Source organism: Melozone crissalis, unplaced genomic scaffold (assembly GCF_028551555.1).
Source record: "Melozone crissalis strain CALT ecotype California unplaced genomic scaffold, PUWL_Pcris_2 ptg000013l_1, whole genome shotgun sequence".
NCBI classification, from domain to species: domain Eukaryota; kingdom Metazoa; phylum Chordata; class Aves; order Passeriformes; family Passerellidae; genus Melozone; species Melozone crissalis.
The window spans coordinates 56,971,452-56,998,765 of NW_026535791.1; the positions used below are offsets into that span (position 1 = coordinate 56,971,452).

The 27,314-nt window shown below is 39.1% G+C and overlaps 1 protein-coding gene across 1 annotated transcript; it reads left to right on the forward strand.

The window, feature by feature from the left end:
- Positions 1 to 3,149: 3,149 nt before the first annotated feature.
- On the forward strand, positions 3,150 to 25,575 carry PRPS2 (phosphoribosyl pyrophosphate synthetase 2). The gene is made up of 7 exons (XM_054271729.1): positions 3,150 to 3,271; positions 12,876 to 13,059; positions 18,236 to 18,334; positions 19,372 to 19,496; positions 21,330 to 21,503; positions 24,096 to 24,255; positions 25,118 to 25,575. Exons 1-7 carry the CDS (start codon positions 3,150 to 3,152, stop codon positions 25,208 to 25,210), a joined length of 957 nt encoding a protein of 318 aa, XP_054127704.1. The 3' UTR covers positions 25,211 to 25,575.
- The last annotated feature ends 1,739 nt before the right edge of the window (positions 25,576 to 27,314 follow it).

Below are 27,314 nucleotides of genomic sequence, written 5' to 3' on the forward strand. Positions count from 1 at the left end.
GAAGCAAATATTAGCTGGTTTTTTTAGTTCTGAAGGAAGATTCTGAGAAGATCTTGAAATCATAACAAAAAAGTACACTAACAGTTAGAAGTAGGAAGCAACTATTTATTTTAAATCTCAGGTTTTTCATAACTAACTGTTTCAAGACTGAAGCCATGATTTGCTAACATTTGATAACTAAATGATGTAACTGAGGGCAGAAATTGGTCAATGGACTCTTGCAAATTATGACAGTAAAATAAAGGAACTAAATAGCTTGATATTCAGATTGTATTTCCAGAGATCCAACAGGGATTTTGGCAGTTCTTTTAAGTCTGGGGTTTCTTCCTCCAACAGATATTCTCCCATAAAGATATTTTGTAATTGGAAGGGAAAAAATCAAACAAACAAAAAATCCTCACCAAACACTCAGAAAGCATTGTGATACAAAAACTACTAAAGCCCTGAGTTACTTTGACTTTTTTCAGGGTTTTTAGTATGGGAGCTGTAAGGAGAACCCTAAAGCGAGCTGTATGCTAAGATTTGGAAAACTGCTGTGCAAAGAAATCAAGATGGGCAAAAATTTTCAGTTTTATGTAAATCAGAGAATTTCTGATTTCTGCTTCTGATATTTAGAAGCCTCTTATTGTTCCTTGTCTCTCACACCTTTGCTGGAAGTGCTTTCTGTTGCAGGAGCTGATTCACATGTTTTCTCAGGTCCAGCTGACTCGTAGCTGTTTCAGTCTTTGTCCTGGCTGAACTGACCAATACTTTGACACAACTATTACCAGAAAAGAGCATCTTCTTGTTCTTTGCTGATTATTACAGCCTACACATCAGGCAAGACTGTTTCTAACCACAATGAGATGATAAAAGGAAGAAAGCAATTTCTGGTTGAGAGTTTTAATTTCTCTCATTCTGCAGGTACCTCCCTTATGGTTTTCATTTATCGAAAAAATGTTTTTTATTTTCTTTAGCAAAGTACAAAGCTTCAAGTGGGGATGGCACTAACTTTTGAATTCTGGTCTGCTATTTTAGTCTATGGCCACCAAGGAAAATACAACACACTTAGCATGTCAATCACTATTATTTCTTTTGCATGACAGCCTCCATGACTACTTTTAATGTGTAGTTTCTACATTGTAGCTACTGGATAAACACTAATTACCTGTTGGGCATAAAAATTTTAATGGGCCAAAAAGAAATGTCTGGATATCCTGCTAAGCCAGCGAATAAAGGAATATATAATAATTATGAGGACAAGAGTTTTAACTGGATGTATTAGGGAAAAAAGAATGGATCTAGAAAATCACCAATTTCATTGTAAGGTTCAGTACTGGCAAATATATATTAAAAAAAACTGTGGGCAATCCAAACTGGTTTTTTGTCTTTTTTCTGGTCCTGCAGGCCATTTCAAAAGTTCTGTTGTTATTGAGTGGACAATGAAGTATGGCTTTCCTTTATTATGTTATTTTGAATTTAAATTGCCCTTTTCTGTCTAGCAATGTTTTTAGTTCTGATAAACCTGAGGTCATATTAACAAATTTCCTTTTTCACATATTTGAAACTTGCAGTCTTACTGGCAGCTGTGATGGCCTGTCACAGAATCTAAAGATTTTAGACTAATCAATACTAAAAATCACAACAAAATCAGGACAGTGAGCAAAATTTGGAATTGCAAGAAACTCAATAAAAGGTAGCCTACAAAATTAGTCTTTGAAGAAGATGTATGAACTGGAAGAATCACAAATTTGACTTTGAGATGCTTTATGAGCCTACGGTGCTGACAGTTAAACACATTTCTTTTTCATTGTGTAAAAAGAAAATACAAAGAGGGCAAGAGCCTGAGTGGGCCAAAAAATTGTCTTTGTACGCTGAGGTATTGGCAATGTATCAAATACTGGAGCAGATTCTAGAGTTATACTGTGGTAAACCAAAACACTTATATTTTCCATTCTGTCATAAGCCGAATCCCTTATTAATATTCCCTCTACAGTGATGAGATACTTAGCAAGAAGTGTCTATAATTTGTGCAAGCATCTGGACCACCAAAGAATGGGAATGACAGCAACCCAACCTATTAAACCCCAGCTCCACAACCCAAAACTTTTATTACCCAGTTGTTGACTAAAACATTTAATTTAGTTTGGGAGTGGTTTTTTGTTCGTTTGTTTGGGATTCTTTGAGGAAGTTCCTGACTGGACTTCAGGTTCAGTTGAAAAAAATCTACTAATCAACAATGGATTTATTTAGTAATGAATTATTCTACAGACAGAACATAAATAACCGTGTGTTCAAGACCCTGCTCTTTGAAGAAAATGCTTAAGACAGGAAAACTGAGGTGGTTCTGAAGTCAGCTATCCAATGTAATCTATTTATTTGTATACATACAAGTTAAAACAGCTCTACCTGAAAGCTAAGACCTTTTTATCTTAGTCAGTTTTCAGACAGCACTTTGCTTATGAGCATACTTCTAAGCAACAATCGACAAAGCCAAGCTAATGGAAAATATGTAGCGTTTACACAGAATCGGTCACGGGTTATGGACATTTAAGGACAGCTCTGCTAAGTAAAACTAGTAAGATCTCTAACCCCACATTAACCTTGCTATAGCTGTATTCGGCTTTTTTTAGGTGCCGGTTTCACCTGAACCAAATATCCCGAAGGCACCCGAGCCCCAGTGAGGATCTTCTTTTCGTGCCTCTCTCCAGGGGCGGCAGCGACGCGCGGGCAGAAGAGCCCGGCCCGCCCGAGGAGCGAGCCCGGCCCGCCCGAGGAGCGGAGCCCGGCCCGCCCGAGGAGCGGAGCCCGGCCCGCCTGAGTAGAGGCCCGGCCCGCCTGAGGAGCGGAGCCCGGCCCGCCTGAGGAGAGGCCCGGCCGAACGCTGCTCCAGAGGCGGCTGGGGGGCACGGACCGCACCGGGCTCGGACGGGGAGGAGGAGGCGGCGGCAGCCACCCCTCCGACCGCCACCCCGCGGCCGCGAAGGGCGGCCGGCCACACCTGTGCCCCGCGGCGCCCTCGGCTCGCCCCGCCCCGGTCCCTCCCGCTCCGGGCGGCGGGGCGGGCCCGCACCGCCGCTATTTGACCCCGCACCGCGCTCCCCGCGCTCCTCCGCCGCTCTCGCCGCAGCCCCGACCTCGCCCGCCCGCCCGCCGCGCTCGCCCCCGCCATGCCGAACATTGTGCTCTTCAGCGGCAGCTCCCACCACGACCTGTCCCAGCGGGTGGCGGACCGGCTCGGGCTGGAGCTGGGCAAGGTGGTCACCAAGAAGTTCAGCAACCAGGAGACCAGGTGCGTGCCCCTGCCACTGCCAGTGCCCGAGCCCTCGCCGCGCGTCCCCTTCCCACGCCCCGCCGGCGTCACGGGCGCGCCCCGGACACACCCCCGCGCGGCGGCGGGGCCCGCTCCGCTGTCACCGGGACTGGCGGCGGGTTCCGCTCCGCTGTCACCGGGACTGGCGGCGGGGCCCGCTCCGCTGTCACCGGGACTGGCGGCGGAGATCGCTCCGCTGTCACCGGGACTGGCGGCGGAGATCGCTCCGCTGTCACCGGGACTGGCGGCGGGGCCCGCTCCGCTGTCACTGGGACTGGCGGCGGGGCCCGCTCCGCTGTCACCGGGACTGGCGGTGGGTTCCGCTCCGGTGTCACCGGGACTGGCGGCGGGTTCCGCTCCGGTGTCACCGGGACTGGCGGTGGGTTCCGCTCCGGTGTCACTGGGACTGGCGGCGGGGCCCGCTCCGCTGTCACCGGGACTGGCGGTGGGTTCCGCTCCGGTGTCACCCGCCCCGCTGTCAGCCCGGCCTGGCGGCGGGTCCTGGCAGGGCGGCTGTGCCGGTGCGGGACCCGCGTACGGACGGCTCGGTGCAGGCGCAGCCGCGGGAGCCGTATGCCGTGTGTCCCGGGGCCGTGTATCCCGCCCGCACTCATTATTCCTGCTTGTGCCCCTGCCTTCCCCCGCCTGCACAGGCACCGCACCGCAGGTGTCCCTGCTGGGTTGTCCCTTGGGGCGCTCCCGTCGGGAGCTCCTCGGCCGGAGGAGGGCTGGCACGGCCCTAGCCGCGTGAAGAGCATCCTCCCTCCTCTGTAGTGGGAATGGTTTTTGCACAGGCAGCCCGTCTGCGATGTCAGGCGCATCCTGCTGCTCGCAGATAATTAACTGTGCAGTTGATCAACTTTATCTACCGAGAGATAAAAAAAGTCCTATGAACTAGGGTATGCTGTGCAGTTTTTTAACTAGGTCTTCCCTACTTACCTACCTATATCTGCGTACAGGCAGATATGGAAACAGGATGCTGGATTAGATTTTTTAAAGCATCTAAGTCAAATTGCCCTTGCAGAATTTGTTGCAACTGGTCTTTATTTTGCATTAGCAGCCAGGTGTGTGCATGGTGGACCCATTGCAGCTCCTGTAGGGCTCCATTCCCTAGTCCAAGACTGATGGTCATGCATGAGAGCGATGCAGGTTGTTGTGATGGCCTTGGCTCACTCCTGAAAGTGCAGTCATTCCAGATTCCTAGCCAGCCAAACTCCAAAAGTAACTGGTAACAGTGTAAAAAATCCTGTGTGAAACCATGAGGACAGCTTTGCTCACCTGGAGTCCAGGAATGTGCTTGCCAGGACTTTTTCTATCAATGTTGCCTCTCTTTGCTAGTGTGTCATCTCAGCTTTCTGACCCACCTATTTAATTCTCTCAGTTTTAATGAACAGTTTCAAATTGAGGTGACAGTGGTATGTTCACCCCATGAGCTGGTGAGACTGCAACTGCTCCTCTGTGTAGGTATGTGGGTCTAGGCTGCCAGCTGATTCTGAAACAAGCTCCTGCTGTAAATAGCTGGCTAGTCTCTGAGGTTCTTGTGTGTTTATTTTCATCTGTTCTTGTTCTGAATCTCCTGAAAAAGCATGTTTTCATTGCTTCCTTTGAAAGATCACCATGATGTGTTCTAAAATTGCTCTCACAAAGCTTGTCCTTTTCTGTCTACATTTTTGCATTCTCAGTGCAGTTGCTCTTGTTCTAGTTATGCTCACTGGCATTACTATAAACCCTCTTCCATTGGTGTTTATGCAATCTAATGTTTGCACACTCTAACTCTTCTATTCATTCCTGATTAAATGAAAGCTTAAATCTTCTCTCAATTCTTTCCAGCCCCATTCTCACTTTATTGCTCTTTGATCTCCTTTCTGCATGATAAAACTTAACTTGTGTATTTGGTTGCATGAATTCCTTGCTAACTTGTCTAATTTTTTTTAATGTTTCTTCTCCAGAGACACTTATCTTAATCTGTGCTTGAAACAGCAAACAGTAGAACTAAATTGATTTAGATTTCATCCAAGGTAGAAATTTATCACAATTTGCATGTTTATTTTATAAGATAAGTTAATTAAATTCTGGGCTTCAGAATACACCTATTTTTCCAGGTAGGGAATATTCTATTTACCATTAAAAACAAGGTAGTGGTGACTGCAGTGTCTCAGAGGTTTGGCTAATCTAGTAGTGCCAGTTTATGTTTTTAGGCAAGTAGCAATGTACACATATGCAGAATGTATTTATTAAAAACATTATTTCTGGTTGCTTCTGTTGCCACATGGCAATGCTGCCATTATCTTTTTTATTTATTTTCTTCCCTGAACTAATATGGCTTAATGTTTTAAACCTATAAGTGTTTGGGTTTTATTTGGTTTTTTGTTTTGTTTTACAACTTCCTTCGAGAGTCAAATCTGAATTTCCTGTTTCCCCTTCAGCAAATCAGGTTGTATCCACTACATATTACTTCAAGTAATTTTGTCAATATTCTTAGCAACTTACTTCAGGATGTTGACTTTCCAGTTTTCTAGACTAATGTTCTCAATAAAAAAAATCCCCAGCAATAATAGTAAGAGAATTCCTCAACAATGTATTTGAAATTAAACTACAGGTAAAGTTGATACTTATGCAGAGCAGTTCTTTCCTGAGGCATCTGGATTTTCAGTCTTTCTATACTGTTAAACTGCATGTGTATATAAGCAAAAATTTACTTTTTTCTATATACAGTGACTCCAGCGCAGTGCTTTTTAAAAATTTTTCTTGCATTTTTAAATTTATAAACAAGTGTATTGGCATTATGAAATACACTTGCAGTATTGCAGAATCCTAAAACCTGATAGTTAAAAAGCTCAAAGAACCTTAAACCTTCCAGTGGCACTCCAGCAATCCCCCATGCAAACAGATAAGCCTGGGCCTGAGGGTCAAACTCTTGTTTTGTCAGATCTGTTAGCAAGTTGCAGAGAAGATTTACCTTTTGTTCAAAACTCTGTTTTGCTACTTGCTGCATTCTCTTAAATATAAATGATGCATAAATTGACAACTGTGTGCAGCCCCAGGCTTAAATCTGTGCAAGAGGTCCTAGCTGGGAGCCTTTCACTTGAGAGTTGTAATTAGTCTGGCTTGCAGAATAGAGTGAAGGGAAGAGTTATTAAATATTTTGCATTATATTTCAAGTCAGACAGGCTTTAGGTTTCAGTCCCAGTTCTCAGCAGCTGTAAGTGGGTTTGAGAAACTGATGCTGAGGTTAGCCAGGGATAGGACCACCACTGACAAGCACTGTGGCTAAGCTGTATGTTTACAGCTCCAGAACATTTAAAATAGGAAAGGCTCCTCATTTTTGTCTGTACAGAGACTGGTGTATCTAGCAACAGTATCACAGTCATCTTCTGATTGAGGCAATCTATATTCTTTCAGGTTCTGTAGCTGGTAAATGGAAAGCCTGTGCTGAGAAAGTGGGGAAATTGCTGCCAGACTCAATCACTGCCCCATTTTTTTCTTCCTTCCCTTTAAACTGTATGGAAACGCTTTCATTCAGCTGGCTACTAAAGTCAGGCAGCCCTACCAAATGCAGCACCAGAGCTCCTCACTAAGCTCTGGTTGTGGGTGATAACTCTGTTAGTCTGCACAGCTTTTGTGTCAGTTAAGTGCCAGCCACAGTGGCGTGGAAGGCGCTTGGGTGGCACCACCTTATTTATCTGGCAAAATGATAAGGACTGCAGTGGGGGCTTAGACAGTTTATCTTCTTCAAACCCCACAAACCAACTGTCTTCAGCAGTTTTGAGGCTGGAGAAAGAAGTCCTTAAACAGGGATGGCTGTTGTAGCCTCAGCATCATGAAACTGTTTGACTGACATGTAACAGATACATACAGATATTAAGTACTCTGAAGCTTTTTGCAAAATTGTCTTCAAATACACTGAGGTGGCATTTAATTAGAGTTGCTGTACAATTAAACCCTAGTGCAGCTATTTTTGGTGAGTCAATTGAAAAAAATATGATTAAATGTATTACTTTGTAAATAATTTTATTTTCTTTCAAGGTAGGGTATTCTTCCTTCTCTGAAGACTATTTATTTTAACTCTGCCCTTGATATACTTGTTATTCTCAAAATGGATAAACTGCTCTCAGATGGCATTCTTTAGCACACATTTTTCCTGGTGAAAGATGGTTAGTGCTGCCACCCATTCCTGTGAGGTTCCTGGCCTCTTGCTGTCAGATTCACTGGCTGAAGTGAGTTTTGTAGATTTTCTTAATCCAGGAGGAAAGGAATTGAAGTCCTGCCTGGCACATGTGAATTTGAAGGCTTCCTACCCACAGCTTCATTCAACTGCTGAAGTTGGACTATTTCAGAAATATCAAATTAAAGTGAATCTCATTTAGCTTTTGCAGAAGGAAATATGGAATGACTACAAAGGGACATTGTCAGCTTTATGGGAAAAGCTGTGCTGTTTATATGAAAGCCATTTCCTTGTGAGTAAATTAAACTTGATTTTGTGGGCTGATATTTGGTCTTGGAAGTTAGGAAAAAGTAGCTGATGTTTCCCTGGAGAATCCAAGATGGGTTTGAGTTTGTATTTCACACAAAGTGGCAAAATGAAACTAGTTTGTTCCATGAAGAAAGTAACTGAAAAAATCAAGAGTAAACCTGGAAACTTATGTCCTAGGGATTTACAATTTGTCACCTGGCTTTAAGACTTCCTTCTTAATCCCCCATCAGCATCCTTGCACTGCAGTTGTCTCAGATGAGCCATAACTCCACTGCATCTCGTGTAACCTGGTTCCTTTGTGTTCAGCTGCTGTGGAGCCATGAGCTGTATCACCCTCCCTGGGGAGATGCTTTGGTGTTTGCAGATCCCTGCCCATGGAATGAGCCAGCTCAGGTCACAAACTGGTGTTAGGACAGCTGAAGACAGGAGGGACTAGGGACACATGGGGATGTGCAGTGTTTCCTCATAGTGCCCAACAAGTGATTCCCAGCTGCGCTGGTGGTGGTCTCCTTCTCTCAGAGGGGACAGCTGTTTCCTGCTCTCCCAGCTTGCTTACACTGTCATGAGCTAGTGGAAGCTGGAGAAATAGATTTTACCAGCTTGGCTGGAGAAGGTAAAAATTGTTTCTGGACTGCGCACTGTATGTGTTAAAGCCGTAACAGTGTTTTGTTTGTATAGGGAATTGAAGACGCAGCAAATATGGCCATTATTACATTGTTCATTTTTCTGAATTGGAAAAGCACCCAAATCCTTTAAAGCTTTTGGTTTGAGACTTTCACTTATTTGGCCTTGCTGTATGTGGTGCACTTTTATCTTTGTGTAGATGCTAAAACTTGAAATTTAAAAACAACCTCCCTCCCCCCAAAAAAACTCAAACAAAACAAAACAAGAAAAAAAAACAAAAAGAAAAAAAAACCCCACACCACCACCTTCCCCACCCCCCCCCCCCCCCCCCAAGAAAAATAAAACAAAGGCAAGCCAAGCAAAACCCCCAATATGTGCAGATAATGGCTGGCAGTCCCAGGTGTCCTGAGGTGCAGAGTTTGGTACTCAGCCTTTGAAGAGTTTTTGCATGCATTCAGACTTGTTAGACATTCGTTTCCAAATGTTTGAGGGTAGTTTTGGGGCTACCTGTTGTTAAACCCAGAACTTGCTCAAGAAAAGGTGTTTTCCTCTTGCTGTGACAGGCTGTGTGCCAGAGTGGAGGGTAACAAGATATTTCCTATCTTCTAGTGTTTGCCACACCAGTGCTCTGCATCAGAGCTGGGCAGTTGTTAATGGAGATATAGCAGGGGGTTGCCTTGGAACTGTGGAAAAGCCTAGAGTGGAGGGGACGGCACGGCTGCCAGGAGATATGGGATCCCTGTAGCCTTAAAACCAACTCTGGCATTTTTATTGTTTCTTTCTTGCTTTGGGCTTTGCTGGTATTCACTTTATGATGTAACATCACATCAGATGAAATATTTGCCCAGTGAGTTGAAACTCTTGGGTTGAAAGACTTTACTCTGGGAAATGTGTTCCCAAAGGTAAGAGGTCAAACACACCCTGCTGCTCAGTGCTTGCCATTGGCTGGGTTTCAATGTCTTGCAAACTCAGCATGTGGATTTGTTTGATCACTTTTGAGATATTGATTCATTTGCACACTGTATGAGGACTCTAGACCTTCATTTCTGGCCTCTTCTCTGGGTGTTGGAAGGGCCTGAAGTACACATCTACCTTTTTAGCATCTATTTTTTTTGAGAAATCTTACTTTTTATAAGCATGGCTAGAAACTTAAACTGCTTTAATTATTTTTAAAAATACATAGAACCCTTTTAAGTGTATAATTTGAACATCCTAGCTATGTATTTACATTATTTACCTTTGTAGTCTGGCTCTGCATACTTAATCCCCTGTTTCCCACAGCTGCTTGGTTTTTAGTTAGAACACACAAATTTGTAATTCCCATCCCTAAGTTCAGTTGGGACTGCACTATAAATCTGGCTCAAAAGGATCTCAATCTGTGATTACTCCTGATTCTGATTTTTGGTTAATGGATGCTTCAGCCATTGGAATATGTTTGTAACCTAAGTGGGTTTCATGCTGTATCCTTAATTCATGGTTGTTAGTCTGTCCAAGTTTCTGCTTGTTAAATGGAACATTCAAATCAGCCTTTGCAAGTTGAAGGCAGATACCAACACATAAGCTTGGTATTCATCTTGTCCTGTCTTATGTGTATCTTTCCCAGCTAGAGCCTTGTGCTGGATGCCAAGCATCTGGCTCAGAGTTAATTACCTTTGTTTGCTATTGATTTTGTAAATTTCCTTTTTAAACACAATTGTGTGGTGTCAGGGCTTTTAATGTGCAGGTTCTGTTGACTCTTCTTGAACAGAAATTTATTTAAACTGTTAACAAATAGGTGAATTTGATTAAATTGCATAAAACAAACAGAGCTTGTAATCTTGAGGCAAGAGCTTGTGTTTGTGTCCTTCCTCTGTGTCCTGACTATGTGAAATTGTTTAAATAACCTCATAAACAGTTAATAAGGTCATGATATAGATGGGGGAATTTAGTAGCAATGTTAATAAGATAACTGTCACAGAGTTTGACTGCAGTTAGCTTAGCGTTGTCTAATAGATATTTGAAATACAACATTCAAATACCTGATTCTGTAGTTTATAGTCTTTTATTGGTTGCCTGAATATGAAAAAAAGAGAAAGGGATGGGGCAAAAACTCCACAAACCAAAACCAACCCTAATTGCCAATTCCCTGCTCTCCCTCCAGTCAAAAAAACCCAAAACCAAAAAAAAAAAACACCACCCAAACCCCCACCAGTGTGATAAGTACAGGCTGTGTCTGCAACACAATGACTGGTTATCTTTTACTCTCTAGCTTGGGGAAGGTGAAATAGGCAGCTCTGTGTGTATCTGTTGGTTGAGTCCACACAATACCTCCCAATCTTTGAGAAAGTAGATAATAAGAGATACTGATCTGTTGTACAGCTCTGTCTTGTTGCCTGGGAAATGTGACTACCCACATTTCTATGCGACAAGTATGTATGTCATTCTAGCCTTAAAAACATGGCTACACTTCTTTTTCAAATTCACTAAGAGAGAAAGAAGTAGGATGTTTGTTTTCTAAGTTGGTTACAAGTTGATGTTTATTGGTAGCCCAAGATCATAAAAAAAAATACAATTAGTGACAATGGAAAAATAACATGGTATTAACCAGACCTATATTTATCTGAAATTATATTCCTTGACCTTCTGAAAACTGTGATTTTTAATGATGTGCATATTAGTGACAATTTTTAAAAAGGGTAAAACAGCTCCAAGTGTTCTTTCGGTATATAGTGAACACTAAGATCCTATACTTTTGTCACTCAGCCAATGTTTTTCCTAGTATGTAATGTTAGACTGTTAAATTAGCTGATCTTTTTTTTTCTTAAGTAATAAAATAATTTTTCTTTGGGCATATTCCAAAGAGGTGTGGTATGAGACAACATTCATTATAAAGCAGGTCTGTGTAACTGCTGAGTCAGGGTGCAATTAGAATTTTTTAAAGCCCTCACGATAACCACAAAGCTATAATAATGATTGCAGCCACATCTGTAAGCTTGTCAGTAGATTCCTCACATGGAGCTGGGTTTGTGTTCAGAAGGGCTCCTACTTAAGCCTGCCTAGTTTTTTCCAATCATGTATCACACTTAGTATCTTGCTGAAAAAATGTTATGTTGACCAAAACTTGTCCAGCTTCAAAAAGGGAAACAAAAAATATTTAAATCAAAGCACAATTCTCTGAATGGCCTCATTCCATTGATCAAAAACTAAGAGAGGAAAATAACAATTTTGTGCCTAAAAAATGAAAGCCTCCAAAAGATTTCCTGACATATCTGCATATAATGGTGTTCTTGATCACCTCTGTCCTTCCAGAGACCTGATGTTTGATGATTTGCTTTCTTTTGACCTTAAGAAATCCTGCTAGTAGCATTCTTAGGCAAAAAATGTATTCAGTTAAGGAGAAAACTTAATACAGGATCTTTGGATAGTTTGTTTGGGGCTGCAGAGAACTCAAATAGGGCAGCTGAGAGCATGTACTCAACTATCTTGATAGTGATAAATAAAATGTGTGCTTATCATTAAGATGTTTAAAAGCAGTAAATTCCTTTCTGCAGAAAGCTCATGAGTCTTACATAGCACCTGGAGAGTTGATAAACAAAACTTGTTAGGACTGTGTTTGACTAGAGCAAGCCTCAGCATTGAAGGACCCTTTAGAGTAATTATTCTACTCACATCTGGGCCACTTGGATGGTTTCCAGTCAGAAACTTGAGCTTATTTGTGTCTTGGGTAAAGGTACAACCTTTTAAAAGTTCAATATATTCTAGCATTTAATAACTGAGACTAACATAGTAGAGCATGAATTTGCAAGGTCTGATCACTTAATTACTTAGGAAGTCTGTATGTTTTGTGTACATTGTACATAGATTTAGGGAAAAAATAAGGTTTTTCTGTTATATTTATGTGTAAGTTTTGAAGTAACAGATGTGAAAAGTTAGTGTGGTTCAGTAGTAGATGTCTTTTACTTGGATCTAGAATTGAGAAAGAATTACGCATGCAACAGTTTTGTTTTATTTTTCCTGTTTAAGTTCAATTTAATTTTTGAATTCTGTGGTGTGATCAGTGATTGATCCCAGAATTTGTCTTGAAATCTGTGGAAGAACAAAAAAACTTAAATACTCACAAAAGGAACCAAAGCACATAAGCACAGTCAGAGGAAACAGAACACAAAATGGCACAAAATGAGAGCTGAGCAGTGGCAAGCTGTTGATTGGCAGCCTTAGCTTTTCTGTAAGATTTTTGTCTCTTAAAAACACTTTACTTGAACATCATGGTGTAGATTTTAGAGCTGTTGGTTGGTGCTGACCTGATGAAGACCATACTGGCTTATATTAAAATTGTCAAGGAGCTCTTATAGAAATCGCTGTAAAAATAATCCTACCCTAAATGGGAAGTTTACAGAAGACCTACGGTAGTTTGTTAAAACACAACTGTTTGGGTTTTTTTATTATTTTTTAGTAATGCCTTTCCAGTAATTTAAGTGTTGAAATTATCATCTCCTGCTCTTTCAGTGTAGAGATTGGTGAAAGTGTGAGAGGGGAAGATGTATATATTATCCAGAGTGGCTGTGGAGAAATAAATGACAACTTAATGGAGCTGCTCATCATGATCAATGCTTGCAAGATTGCATCATCCTCCAGAGTGACTGCTGTAATTCCATGTTTTCCATATGCCAGGCAAGATAAGAAAGACAAGGTAGGTAAGAATTGTCATTTTGGAAGGCTTCTATTCACTTTGCTTACTTGAAATTTTTTGCGATTAACAATTTTCATAAACATTTAAGTGATTTGAAAGATTTGATTCCCCCCCCCCTTTTCTCTTAGTAAAATGTTCAGTTAGTTTATCCACAAGGAATGGAGCGAGACAAATTAGCTTTTTTGTTTGTATTTTGATAATTGGCATGCCTTCAGTTTGCAAAAGTAGGTATATTCTATGTGTGTGGTCTTTGCAGAGTACTTTGCTAGCAAACTGCATTTTATGGGATTGTTTATCCTACTTTTTCAAAGTTCTTTTTTTGTTTTTAAATCCCTATTAATTTGGATAGAACACCTTTTTAAGCATTTTAATTGCATGGAATTAAATACTGAATTCAAAGTGCTGTAACAATTATGTAGGTAGGTTTTTTCCTAGATGGTTAAACAGAGCAAAATGGAAGGAACTGATAAAATCCACAATACATAACAGAAATTACCAAAAACATTATTTTATGCTGCCAGACAGATTTAAAAAAATTTATATCGGTAATATTTTTTTTTATTTATGAAGACAAGAAATTGTATGGAAACCCTATAAATACTCTACTGATTTTCTTGCCCTTTTCCTGAATTTGGTCTGTCATAACTGATGAATATATCAGTACAGTCCAGTTGGTAACACAATAACAAACCCTGTGTGGGAAGTGAGACTGATTTTAAAAAAGAGAAAACTGGACTTTATCTCTACTATATGTACAAAAAAAGACCCTTTGAGAGGTTATATGAATGGTGCTTTTACCTAAGCTCACTTGAAAAGAAGTAATAAGAAATGTGAATTTGGCTTTAAAGATTGGATTGTAATGGTTTTGTTTTTGGAAAATTGTCTCTCTCCTTTACTTTTTATAAATGGACTGCCTCCTCTCTTTCACTTTGGGCATCAAATCATTCTGCAAACCTTCTGTTGATTCTGATATTCTTTTAGATTAAAAACCTAACAGGACTGAAGTAATGGAGAAGCTAAAAATAATGGCAGTTATTATAAAATATGTAATAGTCAGCCTGTGATATCGAAGAACAAAACTAAAAAAACTTATTTTCTGGTATATTAGTTCTTTAACTGCAGGCTCTGTAATAGCATACTACTACTATAAAAGTCTACTTGATATACTTTCAAAAATGGAATTCAGGAATTAAAATGTAAGACCCTATTCTATGTCTACATCTCTTGGTACTTCATTTTTGTTGTGTTTTGTAGTGGATGATGAAGTACTTTATACCAAAAGACCTTGAAAGGGCACCAGTATGCATTTTGTTGCTAAGAAGGGAAAGCGTCTCACTATGTTTTGATTTCCCACTTCATATTGGGAAGTTCTGCTGTACCATCCTCTAAGTTCTTGGTGTGGGAAAAGGATGAATATATTCCAAAATTTCCATGCCTCTAAATTGTCGTCTCAAGGGTACCCAAATTTCATGTGGCAGACTTCCAGAGACGTTTTAACCCCACAGTGTGGTGGCACAGTGCATGCTGTCCAGGAACATTTTGTATTTCAGAAATGCTGTGGAAAGTGATTACTGTTCTCTGTGTGTCACTGAGTTCCACAATTGTGGGCATATATTTTTTGTTGCTGTTGGTGTTTGTGGGGGTTTTTATCCCCCTCAGTTTTGCAATTGAGAAAATGTTTGCCATCTTTGGAAATTAACCTTGTTAGTTGACCTCTGTGTTGCAAAATGAGCTATAATACAGCTGTCAACATTGGGCAGCTTATTGACAGGGACATCTTCCCTCCTGCTTGCATCAGATCACTTGGTCTTTGACCCGTCATGAGTGCACGAGCTTTGTGTGCTGCCTGAAGTGTCAGTAAAGTGCCAGCCATTTTCTACCTGTGATCACACACAGATTTTCTTCTATGGTGGAAGACGTTGCTGTAGTTTGCTTGACTTTGAATTGAAGCAGTGTAATCTTCAGTACATGGATGTTGTTTTCTAGTTTGAATTTAAGTTAGTGGCTTTAATGCGTTATGAACAAAATAGACTGAGTCCTTGCTGCTTAAAATAAGCATGTATTTGTCATACCTCTGGTGCAGTTATGATTTCTGAGAACAATGAAAGTGCTCTTCATTTATTCATGTAAGGAAAGGGCCTTGTAGTAAAAATCTTAGTCTGAGCAATTTAATCTACTCTGAAAATTTTAGCACTAAACCTGAACTATCTTTAAATGAGAAACAGATTTTAAAAAAAAAGCAAAAACAAAGGCTTACTAAGAATTATAAAAAAGTCAGTAAATTAATTTAGATTCAGTCAAGTGCTGCCCTAAACTAGAATATTTCTGATGCACAAGCTAGGTAAACTTAAAAATAGCTCAGATGTTTCTGTGCTTTGACTATAACTGCATTTATGCATCCTCTAATTATGCCAACCTTCCAAGCTGTGGGCAGGAAACATTTATGTAGGATGCTGTAGAGATGCCTTTGAGATAAGTTAGAAGTAGTGACAGATGAGTTTGGTGTTCTACAGCTCATGTAACTTTGTTTTTTTGATTTGTAGAAGGGGTCCGTGGAGCGTTGGGTAGGTATAATTTATTTATTTTTTTTTATCTAACACTGTGCATTTCCATTAATATGGCCTGAAAGGGTGAAACTCACTGGGTTACATTATGTATAACTAGGAACATTTTCAGTTTCACTTCTTGATTTCAGTTGTGTTTCACCTAGGCCATGACAGTAATCCTGTAGAATAATTGCTACAAGAAAACCCCTAGATTCTAGTTTAAAAATTATTTGGATATTCAAGATAATGGCTGTCAATTTCTGAGGCTTCAAAGCAAATCTCTAATTTTTGAGATTATAAATTTGGTAATGCATTAGTTAACATTCCGTAATCCATACACTTCACAACTGGCTTTCTTGGAAGTGAAAGTTCCAGTTATAAATATTTGGGCTTTCTTTGGTTTTCTTTTTTTTTTTTTTTCTGTTCAGTGTGCATGTGATGAATATTGAACAAGACAATGTACTAAGATGCTTAAAGGCAACAGAGCTTTGATCTTAATGGACAACTTTTACTTTCAGCAATGTGTCCTTTGCACAGTTACTTTTGTGGTGTTGTTTATATTAGCTTTGTGGATTCCTCCTGCCACTGGTAATTCAAGTGATTTTTTAACAATTTTGTTTCTGTAAATAATCTAATGCTGCATTTCACACTAACTGAAAATAATCTAAAATTACATCAAAGAATTGAACAATGAATACTGTGAATCTGTGTTTTTACCTCTCTCATCAGAAGGGAACCTTACAAACTATGTTATAAGGAAAATCCTGAGTTCTCATTCACCTTTGTCATCCAAGTTTCTGAATAATAAGGTCAGGTTGAATGAGGTTCCCATGAAGGAATGTGTCTAGCCTGGAAAGATAGGATAGTACAAGCAGGAGAGCAAACCTCTCATTTCAGATTTACCTGTTAGTCCAGCTTTAAACTAGAGGTTTGGAAAGAGCTGGTAAGAGAACACTGCAACAGAATGAAAAGAGTAGATACTATTTTTTTTTTGTTAGATGTTGACAGAGATTTGAGAGTATTTTGAAGTCCAGCTTAAAAGTGTCAGGTGCTAAAATGAGCTGAAGTGATCAGGAATTCAAATGGCATGAACAAAAATTTGCTACTAATAATAGAAATATCCAGAAAGCTTTGGATAACTTGCAGAACTGAACTTAAATGAAGAGCAGTGTTGTTCTCAGTAAGTGGAAAATCAACTGTGCTGAAGCAGTAATGATGATGAACTCTTCTGGAAGTGATATGCATCTGAATTGCAGAGATCTAGGGAAGTGCTGGCTGTTGCATCTGCTTTCTGTGTGTCTTACACTGACAAAATGGTGGTGATGTTCTGTGAAACACAACACACAAAAGTGGTGGTTTCCAAAATGAAGAATTTCAGTAATGATGGTGATAAACTTGATCTGGCCATAAAACGAGACTGTAGTATCACAGTTTCTATTCTGGAAGTGTGTTGTCAATCTGCAGATTAAAACAGAGAAATGCCCAGTGTCCACTTAAGCTAGGAACAGTTTTGATGAAAACAGTTATGATGAAAGTACAAATGGAAAAGCATCCAGGCTAAATTGTCAGTGATTCAGCTCATTGTCACTTATGCCCTCAAGCGTCAATGGAAGGGAGGCAGAGGTACCCTGTAATTGTGTGTATGAGCTGGAAGGAGAGGAAGTTCCTGGGAGGTGAAATGAGGCTGTTTGATAAAGAGATGTAGCAGGAGAGAATACTGTGCCAGCAGAAAGCAGTCTGATACTGAGATGGAAACTCTGACTTGCAGTTCTGCCTTTATGCTAATGTTATTGCCAGCTATTAGCCTTATTTAAAGATTAGCAAAAGAAAGCAGGAGGTTTTGTTTAGTGTAGAGAAAACTGTCTAGGGAAAGACAGGTTTTTACAGAGCTTAAAAAATGAAAAAAACTTTGGAGTAACCAAAAAATAGTGAGGTATCCTCCAGAGTTTCCTTGTTTTTGTTTGTTCTGCATCCTTGATGCTTTTAAAAACCTCTTGACATTGGCATTAACTTTGCTAATAAGATTTTTATTCTTTTCATTCTTTCTACTTAGGATTTCTTCAACCTCCCCTGTGCCTTTTGGGAGTTCTAGACTCCTAATTGCATCCAGGAATTAAACAGAAATTTACAAAAAAAAGTCAGGGTAAAAGACCCCTGCCAACAAGGATCTGCTACAAGCTTTACTGTGTTATGAAGAAATACTTGATACTAACATTGTTTTAAAGCAGTGTTCTCAAAAGTTGGGTCCATTTTGCCTTCCATCTTCGAATTTTGCAGTGTTTCTTAGAATAAGATAGAATGGGGTGTTTCTGTGGAGTAGAAAAGTGAAGTTAGCTGAAACTTTTAAGTAGAAGAATTGGAAAACTATATCCCAAATTTTATCTCTTTAATACAAAGCATTATTAGGCAGACTGTGCAAGCTGATTTAGATCTTCCTAAATGCTTTACTGAGTTTCAAAACCCTAGTAGCAAGATTGACAGGCTGGTTTAAACTAAAATTCTGAAGCTTTTCATATCTAGAGTCCAGATATTGTAAAAGGAAAAAAACCAAGAAAAATAGCTAATCTTCTGATTCTGTGCATCTAGTCAAAATATTTTTTAAATGTTAATGTTTGTGCTTTATTTCTCAGAGCCGTGCACCAATCTCTGCAAAACTTGTTGCCAACATGCTGTCAGTGGCAGGGGCTGACCACATCATCACCATGGACTTGCATGCTTCTCAGATCCAGGTTGGTTCTTACCTGCTGTCCTAGAAGCTCCACTGAATTAATGTGACAAGATGATAGTAATTCTCTATGGCTTTGGTCATTAATTTGAAAGGCTGTGTACAGAACTGTGAGGGTTCACAGTTGCTACCTGTTTCTAATGAAACTCCATTTTAGAAAGAAACCAGTCTCGATTTTATGAGGTGATTTTGCAGTTACTTCAAATATTTATGCATTGGAGCTGTGGTAGAATTTGCCAAGTCTAATGTAAGAGCTTCCAGAATATAAAATATACTGGCTTGGGGCAAGTTCTCTTAATCTTAGCCTTGTCAGAGATTATAGTATTGCCCTAGGTAGAGTTTTGTTGTTACAGCCAAGGGTGTAATATTTTCTTAAAAGAAGTGGAGATGGAGCCTGGCAACCCTTATCTGGCTTACTGCTGAATCCAACAAATCACAAAACCTTTGCCTCAGACTCAGAGCAGACATAATTTGTCATTCTCATGTGTACCTTGTTTTAAGAGAACTTATTTTTTACAGAAAACACCAAATCCTTCAGTTCTGGTGCTCCATTTAATCAGAATTTCTTATTATGCTAGATGGCTGTCACATAAATAAAAAGGTCCAAACCAGATTTCTCGTTTTTACAACTTGTACCAAGATTCCATTTTGGTTTGCATCCTCCCCATGTTGAAATACTGCTGTTAATGTCAAGCAGTTGAAATTTATGGAAGCTGAGTATTATTCACTGGATATTTTGAGAGCTTTTCACTAGCATGAATTTACTTGAGTGCCTGAAGGTGATCATCTTTCCTGATTTTTATATCAATTGGGAACACCTGTTTCCTTTTTCACTACTCTTGGGTGATATTTTTCAAGGCCTTAATGTTTATTTGACTTCAGCAGCATTTGACAGTAGTATCAAAAGCAGAATTAGACCAGTGTAAAATACTAATGAAGTTCTGCCATTTATGAAGGGCAAAGGCTGGATTCTTTCCCTTTGTCTTCATTCCAGGTAAGATACAAACACGTATTTATGAAACTCTTTCTCTTTTGGACTAGGGTTTCTTTGACATTCCAGTAGATAACCTGTATGCAGAACCTGCAGTCCTGCAGTGGATTAAAGAGAACATTCCTGAGTGGAGAAACTGTATCATAGTCTCACCTGATGCAGGTGGTGCAAAAAGGTACTCTACAAACCTAAACCAATTAGATGTACATATAGTTAGTAGTTAATGATCTAGTTTGTCTAGTCTTCTATATTCCTCTAGAATTGTGCAAAATAAAGGGTACAACACTGATGAATCCAACTGCATTGTAGAAAGAGAACAACTACTTCTTCCAATGCTGTTCATGCTTAAAAACATTCAGGAGCTTTCTATACTCTAAAGATATTTTTCTCTCTCCCTGGATGTGGCCTCATTAGCTGAATCCCTCCACCAGAGGGAAGAGATTTTCCCTGCTGCTTGCCTCTTTAGCCAAGTTGCTGCACCTCTTCCTGCTTCGCTCTGGAATTGCCTAAGCTTCCCTTCTCTGTCAAGGCATATGGCCTATTCCCACTCTACCTGCTGCCATTTAGGTAAGAGCTTGCTTGACTCATTTCTTTTTTCTTTACATTATTGCATTCCAGATGTAAACCTGCTGACCCCAAGTTTTGCACTATAAATACTAGAAAAAGGGAATGAAAGTTTGAGTGGCAAAGGGTAAAAATAGAAAACTTAGTTCATTGGAGGCTTTCTTCATTCACAGCATGTGTTACTCATTTAGCAGACTCTGTTTTATTTGGTATTGATTGAGCATAAACCAATGCCAAAGCTCAGAAGCAGGCTGGCTGGTGAGGTCATAAAGCATGCCATTGAGGCAAAATGCTTATTCTCAGGTTTTATTGCTCATGCTGCTTCTGCAGAGGGAACAAAGACAAATGAAGTAAGACTCCTGTAAGCCCGTAGCAATTTAAATGTCTGAACTGTAGTATGGGGAAAAGTGTTAAAGACTGTCATAATTTGATTTTAATTGAAGTCCTTGAGTCTGTTGTGAGTGTTCATGTTATAACGATCTTTCGGGAAATATGACTGAGTGGAACTCCTAGTTGTTAGTTTGGGTTTTTATTTAGATTAATCAAATTAAAGATGTGAGAAACATAGAAAGAATTCTAAAAGATCACTTAGTCAGTTAAATTTCTTTGTTCCTATCAGGATACTGTTATTTTTGCATTTGGTTTTTATGTTGGTTTTGTTTTTAATGCAAAATGCAATCTTCACTTAGAATTCAAGTCAGAAGGCAGCATTTTCCCCCTACCAAATATTTTTGCTTTATCAAATTAATTATACAAGTTTATTTTTTGAAGATACCTCTCACTGTATTTAGTAAAGATAGTAAAAGAACAAACTGGAAAAAGGCAATCAGAAGTCTGTAACAGGTGAAGTTTATTATTAGAAGTTTGTTTGGCCACCAGAGGTCACCCTGAAGAGTTTTAAAAGATCTTTGTCAAGCAGAATGTATGCTAAGGGAATTATTAATGAAGTAAGCTACTTGATTACTAGTCAAGTACTGTGAAAAGAATTATTAATCACTATTAACTTGTTTGGGTTTTTTTCTCCCTTTGGCTTGATTTCAAACCATGCAATGGTATTTTCCAGTTAGAGTGTTAAAGTGCACATTCCCGTAGGCTTAGAATTTACTTCCCCCTACTTTAAATTACCTAGTGTGACTGGTATTGCAGCAGCTTAATAAAAGCTTGTGAATATCTGAAATGTTTTCAAAGCCAGGCACTTAATGACAAAAACTAAAGTCAACTCAATTAAAAAACTGATATTTGGGGTATAGCTTAAGACACTCTGGTTCATAATTAGCACTGAATTAGGATTGCGTCTACCTGTCTCATTCCTTGCAAAATTTTTGCTGTAGTAATTTCAAAGCCAGAAGACAAAAAACTGTGTCTTGTGACAAAAACATTTGTATGACTGTTTTTTCTTTTAAAATGGTTCTCTAAACGTGGTGCATTTCTTCCTGCAACCTAGGGTTACTTCAATTGCTGACAGACTGAATGTGGAATTTGCACTCATTCATAAGGAAAGAAAGAGGGCAAATGAAGTGGACAGAATGGTCTTGGTTGGTGATGTGAAAGACAGAGTGGCAATTCTTGTTGATGATATGGCTGACACATGTGGCACAATATGTCATGCAGCAGACAAGTAAGTGTTATTATGGTCTGTCTCACTCACTGCACGGCTGATGGATACAGTTGTCCTCAAAGCCTATAACCCATCCTGACCTCTCTAGTATGAAGTCATTCTGACCCTTGAATTGATAGGTCACAGTTCTGTGATTCAGCTGTGTCCTTCTTTTGAACATGAAATTGAGAAAATATTTACAGAAATATATGATCTGTACCTAGGAAGAGCACAGAATAAATAAAGTGTCGTAACTTGAAAAGCGCTTGGGCCATCTAGTGCACTTTACAGTTCTAAGGCAGGAACAACAGCTCAAAAATCATTCCCTCTTTGAACCTCATCATGGAGCCTTTCCACTCTTCTCAGGCAATCTTTAACAAAGCTTTACTGGATTTAACACTAAAGTGTTTTTACTGTAGTGTCCAATGCAAATGTAATATTACTTTTCACTGTACATCTTAAGCATAAAACTACTTGTCCTTTTCATCTGCGGAGATGAGCATAAGTTTTCCTGTCTTCTGTCTGAAAGTTGGTTGAAGAGTTCTCATTTCCCTCTTGACTAGAGTAACTTGAGTTTGTTCAGTCTTTCCACAAGATTTTAGACTTCTTTTCAATTGTGATGCCTTCTGGATTCCTTCTAGCTGGTCTACTTGAAGAGGAGCTTGTGAATGTAGACCCACTATCCTAACTAAGGCTCTAGCAGTAGAACTAAGGCTCTAGCTGAGCAGAAAGGATTATTTATGGTTTTCCAGGTGCCTTTATAGTGTTTTTTTTCAGGTTAGTAGTAAGGCTGGCTCGTGTTAATCTGGTTCTCAACCAGCACCCCAGGTCCTTTTCCACCAGACAGCTTTTTTTTCAGCCTCTCTTCCCTGAGCCTGTGGCACATCATGGGGTTGTTGTGACCAAAGTCAGGACCTAGGACTTGGCCTTATTGAACCTCTTGCAAATGGCCTCAGCCCATTGATCCAGCCTGTCCAGATCCCTCTGCAGAGCCTTCCTGCCCTCAGGCAGATCAACACCCCCACCCAACTTGGTGTTACCTGCAAAGCTAACTGAGGGTGACCCCAGTCTGCTTGTCCAGATCCCTGATGAAGATGTCAAATGGGTTTGGCCCTAGGGGAACCCCACAAGTGACTGGCTCCCACCTGGATAAAACTCCATTTGCTACCGCTTTCTGGGCCCGGCCATCCAACCAGTTTTTTACCCATTGAAAAGTATACCTGTCCAAGCTACACAATGCAAATTTCCACAGGGGAATGCTGTGGGAAATGGTATGAAAGCAACAAGTGAGTTAGACATTGTTCTTGGTGGTTTGAAGTAGAGTTAATATCACAAGTTTACAGTCTTTAGTTGCAGACTTGCTGTTTGCACCTATATAAAGGATGTCAAAAACTCACATGTAATCTTGTATTTCTTACATTTTTCATGGAAATTTGATGAAATTTTGCAGAGATATTGTGTAGTTGTTTGCTATCTCCATCCTAATCTACATCATACCTCAAAGTATTCTTTTAGGCTGTGCCCTTTGCAGATCACAAATTGCCTAGCCAACATCTTTTTAATACTCTTGTGCATAGAAGTTAATTACTGTGAAAAACCTTTATTTCTTTCCTGTTTGAGAGAAGCACTCTTTATTTACCTACAGTGCATTTCTAGAGACAAAATAGACCAAATTCTAAAACTGTCAATCACCTTCAATGTATCTGCAGTGTTCACTAAGAAAGATGTTTTAGCTTCAGTGATGTTGCCTTGTGTCATGTTCTTAGCATGAATTAGTGTTTTTCATTAATGTCAAATCCAGGTGGGATGTACTTTGTGTATAATAAGACTCATGCACCAAAATACTCCCTAGAACTCTTTTTGCCTCAGCAACCTAGATGCATATCAAGGAGATGAGCTAAGGAACATATTTTCAGATACAACAAATGACTTTGTGATGATCTGATAAAATTCCTCAGGGCCTCTGTTTCTAAGGCTAGAGAAGCAGGTAGGACATAGCTGAGCATCTGGAGGCATTGAGGCCATTAGAAACTAAATTAGGATATTTTGAGTCATTCACAAGGTGTTCTACTTCTTTGATTTATACTTTTTTCTTCCTCATGCATCACTTCACTGAGTGCTTGGATCAGCAGCATGTCTTCCCACAACCTTGCAGTAAGCTACGGTTTTAATCATTAACATTTCTTCTTCCTCAGAAACTCCTTCCAAGCAGAACTGTTTGAATTGCAAATGAAAATAAAGGGGGACAATAATGGAGGCACAATGGAGTTGTGAATATTGCCATCCAACCTATTTAATTTTTTGCCTGGTTAAGATAGAAAGCTTGTACTGGAGGTCATTTTTATGTTTTGCTGGTGTGGTCAAAAGCACAGCATTGTAGATTAGTAACACTGCTGCAAATAAGAACATTTTAATTTAATTATAATTTTTGTTGGGGATTTTTCTGAGACAATTCAAACTTCTTCAGGTTATACAAATATCAGAATTATTTTGTAGGTATTTTATATATAGGATTTCATAAGTAAAATGCATTTTAGAGATTTGTATCTGGCTTCATCTATAACCATATATGTACACATGCATCACAGCATGCTATTTTTGTGTGTTCTACAGGTTAATGTCTGCTGGAGCTACTAAAGTTTATGCCATTCTGACTCATGGCATCTTTTCTGGTCCTGCCCTCTCTCGGATTAATAATGCATCGTTTGAGGCTGTTGTGGTAACCAACACAATCCCCCAAGAGGAGAAAATGAAACATTGCCCAAAAATACAGGTACAGTGGTGTTATGTCATTTCTTTAGACTCAGTATTTGTATTTTACTGCTCACTGGTGCTAGAATTTGTGCCTTGAGATGAAATTAATATTCTTAAATACATTGTTTGCAAAACATTTTGCCAAAACATGCTAAAGAACTGTTTTAAGGGGATTCAGGTAATATAATAGGGCACTTCAAAATATTTATTTGCCACACCTTGAGTACACTTGATTGTTGAAAGAGTGACAAATGTAAAATTGACTGGATTTTTCTTCTTTTTTTTTTTTAATTAATATTATTCATAAAATATTTGGATGTAGGACCTTAGTTATTCTGTTGAGGAGGCCACAGAAATCTTAGGTGACATTATTTTTCCTTGAAAAACACAAATGGAATTGTTCTGAAAAGTCCCGTGTCCCTTTTGGAGGTTTTGCTTAGTATAGAGTGGAGCAAAGCATAAAGGATTGAGGTTTTAAATGCATTACTGGATTTTTTAAAAGCTTAACATTTGGTATTTATTGAAACAGGGCAAGCACTTAAAAAGGTGTACTTCCTTTAAATTGTATTTATGTCAAGCAGACACTGCCATCTGATGGCAAGAATAGTGGGGCTTTTTGACAGCATGCCCTTTGTCAGAAGTACTCAACAATATGAGCATTCAGTGATCCTAGTCAATGCATTCCTACTAAATTTTTGAGTTCTTATTTGGTATTATTGCAGTTCTTACGTATATATTCAATGCCTAAGCTTTAATGTTTTATTACTGTCTAGAAATAAAAGCTAAAAAGGTAGATGGACTGTTTGTTTATATGGCTCTAAACTGCATTGTTTATTGCTCTTGGCATGCCATCAAATTTTTCTCCTCAATTTTTCTTTCAGTTTATTGACATTTCCATGATCCTGGCAGAGGCAATTCGAAGAACACACAATGGTGAATCAGTGTCTTACCTGTTCAGTCACGTCCCCTTGTAACTGCAGGGGATTACACTGCATCTTTGCAAAGGTCTCTTAAGTTAGCACTGTTTTTAACTCTGCACATCAACCATGAGAAATTATTATCTTTGTACAATTCAAGAGCTTGTATGTATAATAATCAAATTTGTCTTGTAATTAACATTTGTTCTTTGTAAATGGGCAATAAATCTCCATCTTGCAGAAAACTTAAGAATTCTCTTCAGAGTCTGGAAGTCTTGTGTGTTGTGCAAGTTCTTCTATGTGCCTGTTCTCACATTTGGCTAACTGCTGTGTCAGATCCACTTTTCTATACAGAACTACAAACTGTTCACAGAACTTAACAGGATGTACATGTGTAAGATCATTCTCTGTGTTAAGCTAAATGCTACAGACCTGAGTTTCTTGTATCTATTAATCTGTTGGGGTTTTTTGTTTATGTTTAAGTACCATGAACAGTATTTTGTAAGCCCTAATATGTAAAGGTCATGTTAATTTTGAGGAATTGTTAACACATACATAGGATGACCTGTTTGATACATTTAATGTTCACCTTTTTCCCCACAAGATATTTGGGGCTGCTGTTTTCTTTTGTAAAACTCTCATCACATTAAATTGTTTGTTTAACATCTATTCTGTAAAGTTGCTGTCTTGTAAGATTGATGTTCCAGTATTATTAGTATCACTTGTCTAAACAATGACCAAGCTTTGATCATGAACAGTTTGGTGTAAATTTCATTTTTTTTCTCTGTCATTTTAGACATTCCCTGATTGTGATGGTAGGAATAATTTTATAAAAGCTTTCCTGTCAATATTATAAAGATTTATTGTGCCAAGTCCAAACAGAAAATTAAACGCACTTACACAGACTGGTCTGTACCATCGTTGAAAAGCATCTGAAAATAAAGGGGTTTTCAGCCTGCACAGTCAGTGGATCTTCTCCAAATTCCTGTTACAAAATACCACAATATTTGACTGTGCAGTGAGTGAGCTAGGCTACAGTAACAAATCATGAATGCTTTAACATTAGAGAATTAAAGTCATTATGAAAACAATTTTTCCTGTTGTATTGTGGGAGAGTTTATGGTTAAATATGGGTAATGCTGTCAGTAATGGATTAGGGCAGGTGGTCGGGACTCAAAATTGTAATTTGTAATTAGGTCTTTGAGTCCTATTAGGAACTGTTTTCTGTCTTTCTGTTAGAAGAGTAATGTGTATTAAAATAATATCCCTTTACCTGGATCACAGGAACTCAAGTTTCCTACCTGAAATTGCAGTTTTTAATTGCAAAAGCATTGCCATACTTGAGAAGTGCTTCCTTGCTATAGTGCTGTATAAAAAAGCCCCTTATTTCATCCAATCTTGCTTATTTGGAGATATATTTATAATAATACAATGATGGAGTATAAAGTGATTTTTTCCTTTCCAGTTAAGACAATCTTCAGAAAGGTTTGTTTTTTTCTCTGAGAATAAATCCATTTGGTCTTTATTTTTTTTCCCCAAGTAATTTTCTGTTGTTTCTGTGAAATTATTTTCTTCTACATGAAAATAAGTAAAACAGAATTTCACCTGTACTGCTTTCAGTGATGAATACAGAAATAAAGTATATAAACTCTTGTGGTGAGAATTCAGTTCAATTGCTTTTTCTCAGAGAAGTTCCTCATTAGAGTTGTATTTTCAGAATTATGTTAGAACAGTGGAAATGAATTTACAGTCTTTGGTAAGGAAATTTCTTAAATGCAATATCTCATAATCACATTATTTTGCAACAAGGTTGTTAGACCCCACGTCTGGGGCCACATAATTATACCAACTTTACACCAGAATACTCCAAAATAGGCATACAATACCATTAATGCACTGTATCAATTCACTTGCTTTATGCATCAGATTGTTGGAAGCAAACCCACTCAACTGCATTTAACAGGATGAGACTGGGGAAAGAGCAGAAGGAAAATTGTAGAGCTAATCTTAGTGTATGTGCTGCAGCTTGTGTACCCAAATGCTTCTGAAGAATTACAGGTGACTTCCAACAGCTCTGTCAAAACTGCCTCTGTTTTGACAGAATTTAAAGCCATGAGAACAGAAAATGGTGAGGGGTTTGGTGTTTAATTCTCTGTGCTCC

What these genes read in the sequence shown, in the direction of transcription:
- PRPS2 (XM_054271729.1), top strand. Translation starts at nt 3,150, where the DNA reads ATGCCGAACATTGTGCTCTTCAGCGGCAGCTCCCACCACGACCTGTCC. An exon ending in GGCAAGATAAGAAAGACAAG is followed by an intron (nt 13,060 to 18,235) that starts GTAGGTAAGAAT and finishes TTTATTTCTCAG; the next exon opens with AGCCGTGCACCAATCTCTGC. An exon ending in GATGCAGGTGGTGCAAAAAG is followed by an intron (nt 19,497 to 21,329) that starts GTACTCTACAAA and finishes CCTGCAACCTAG; the next exon opens with GGTTACTTCAATTGCTGACA.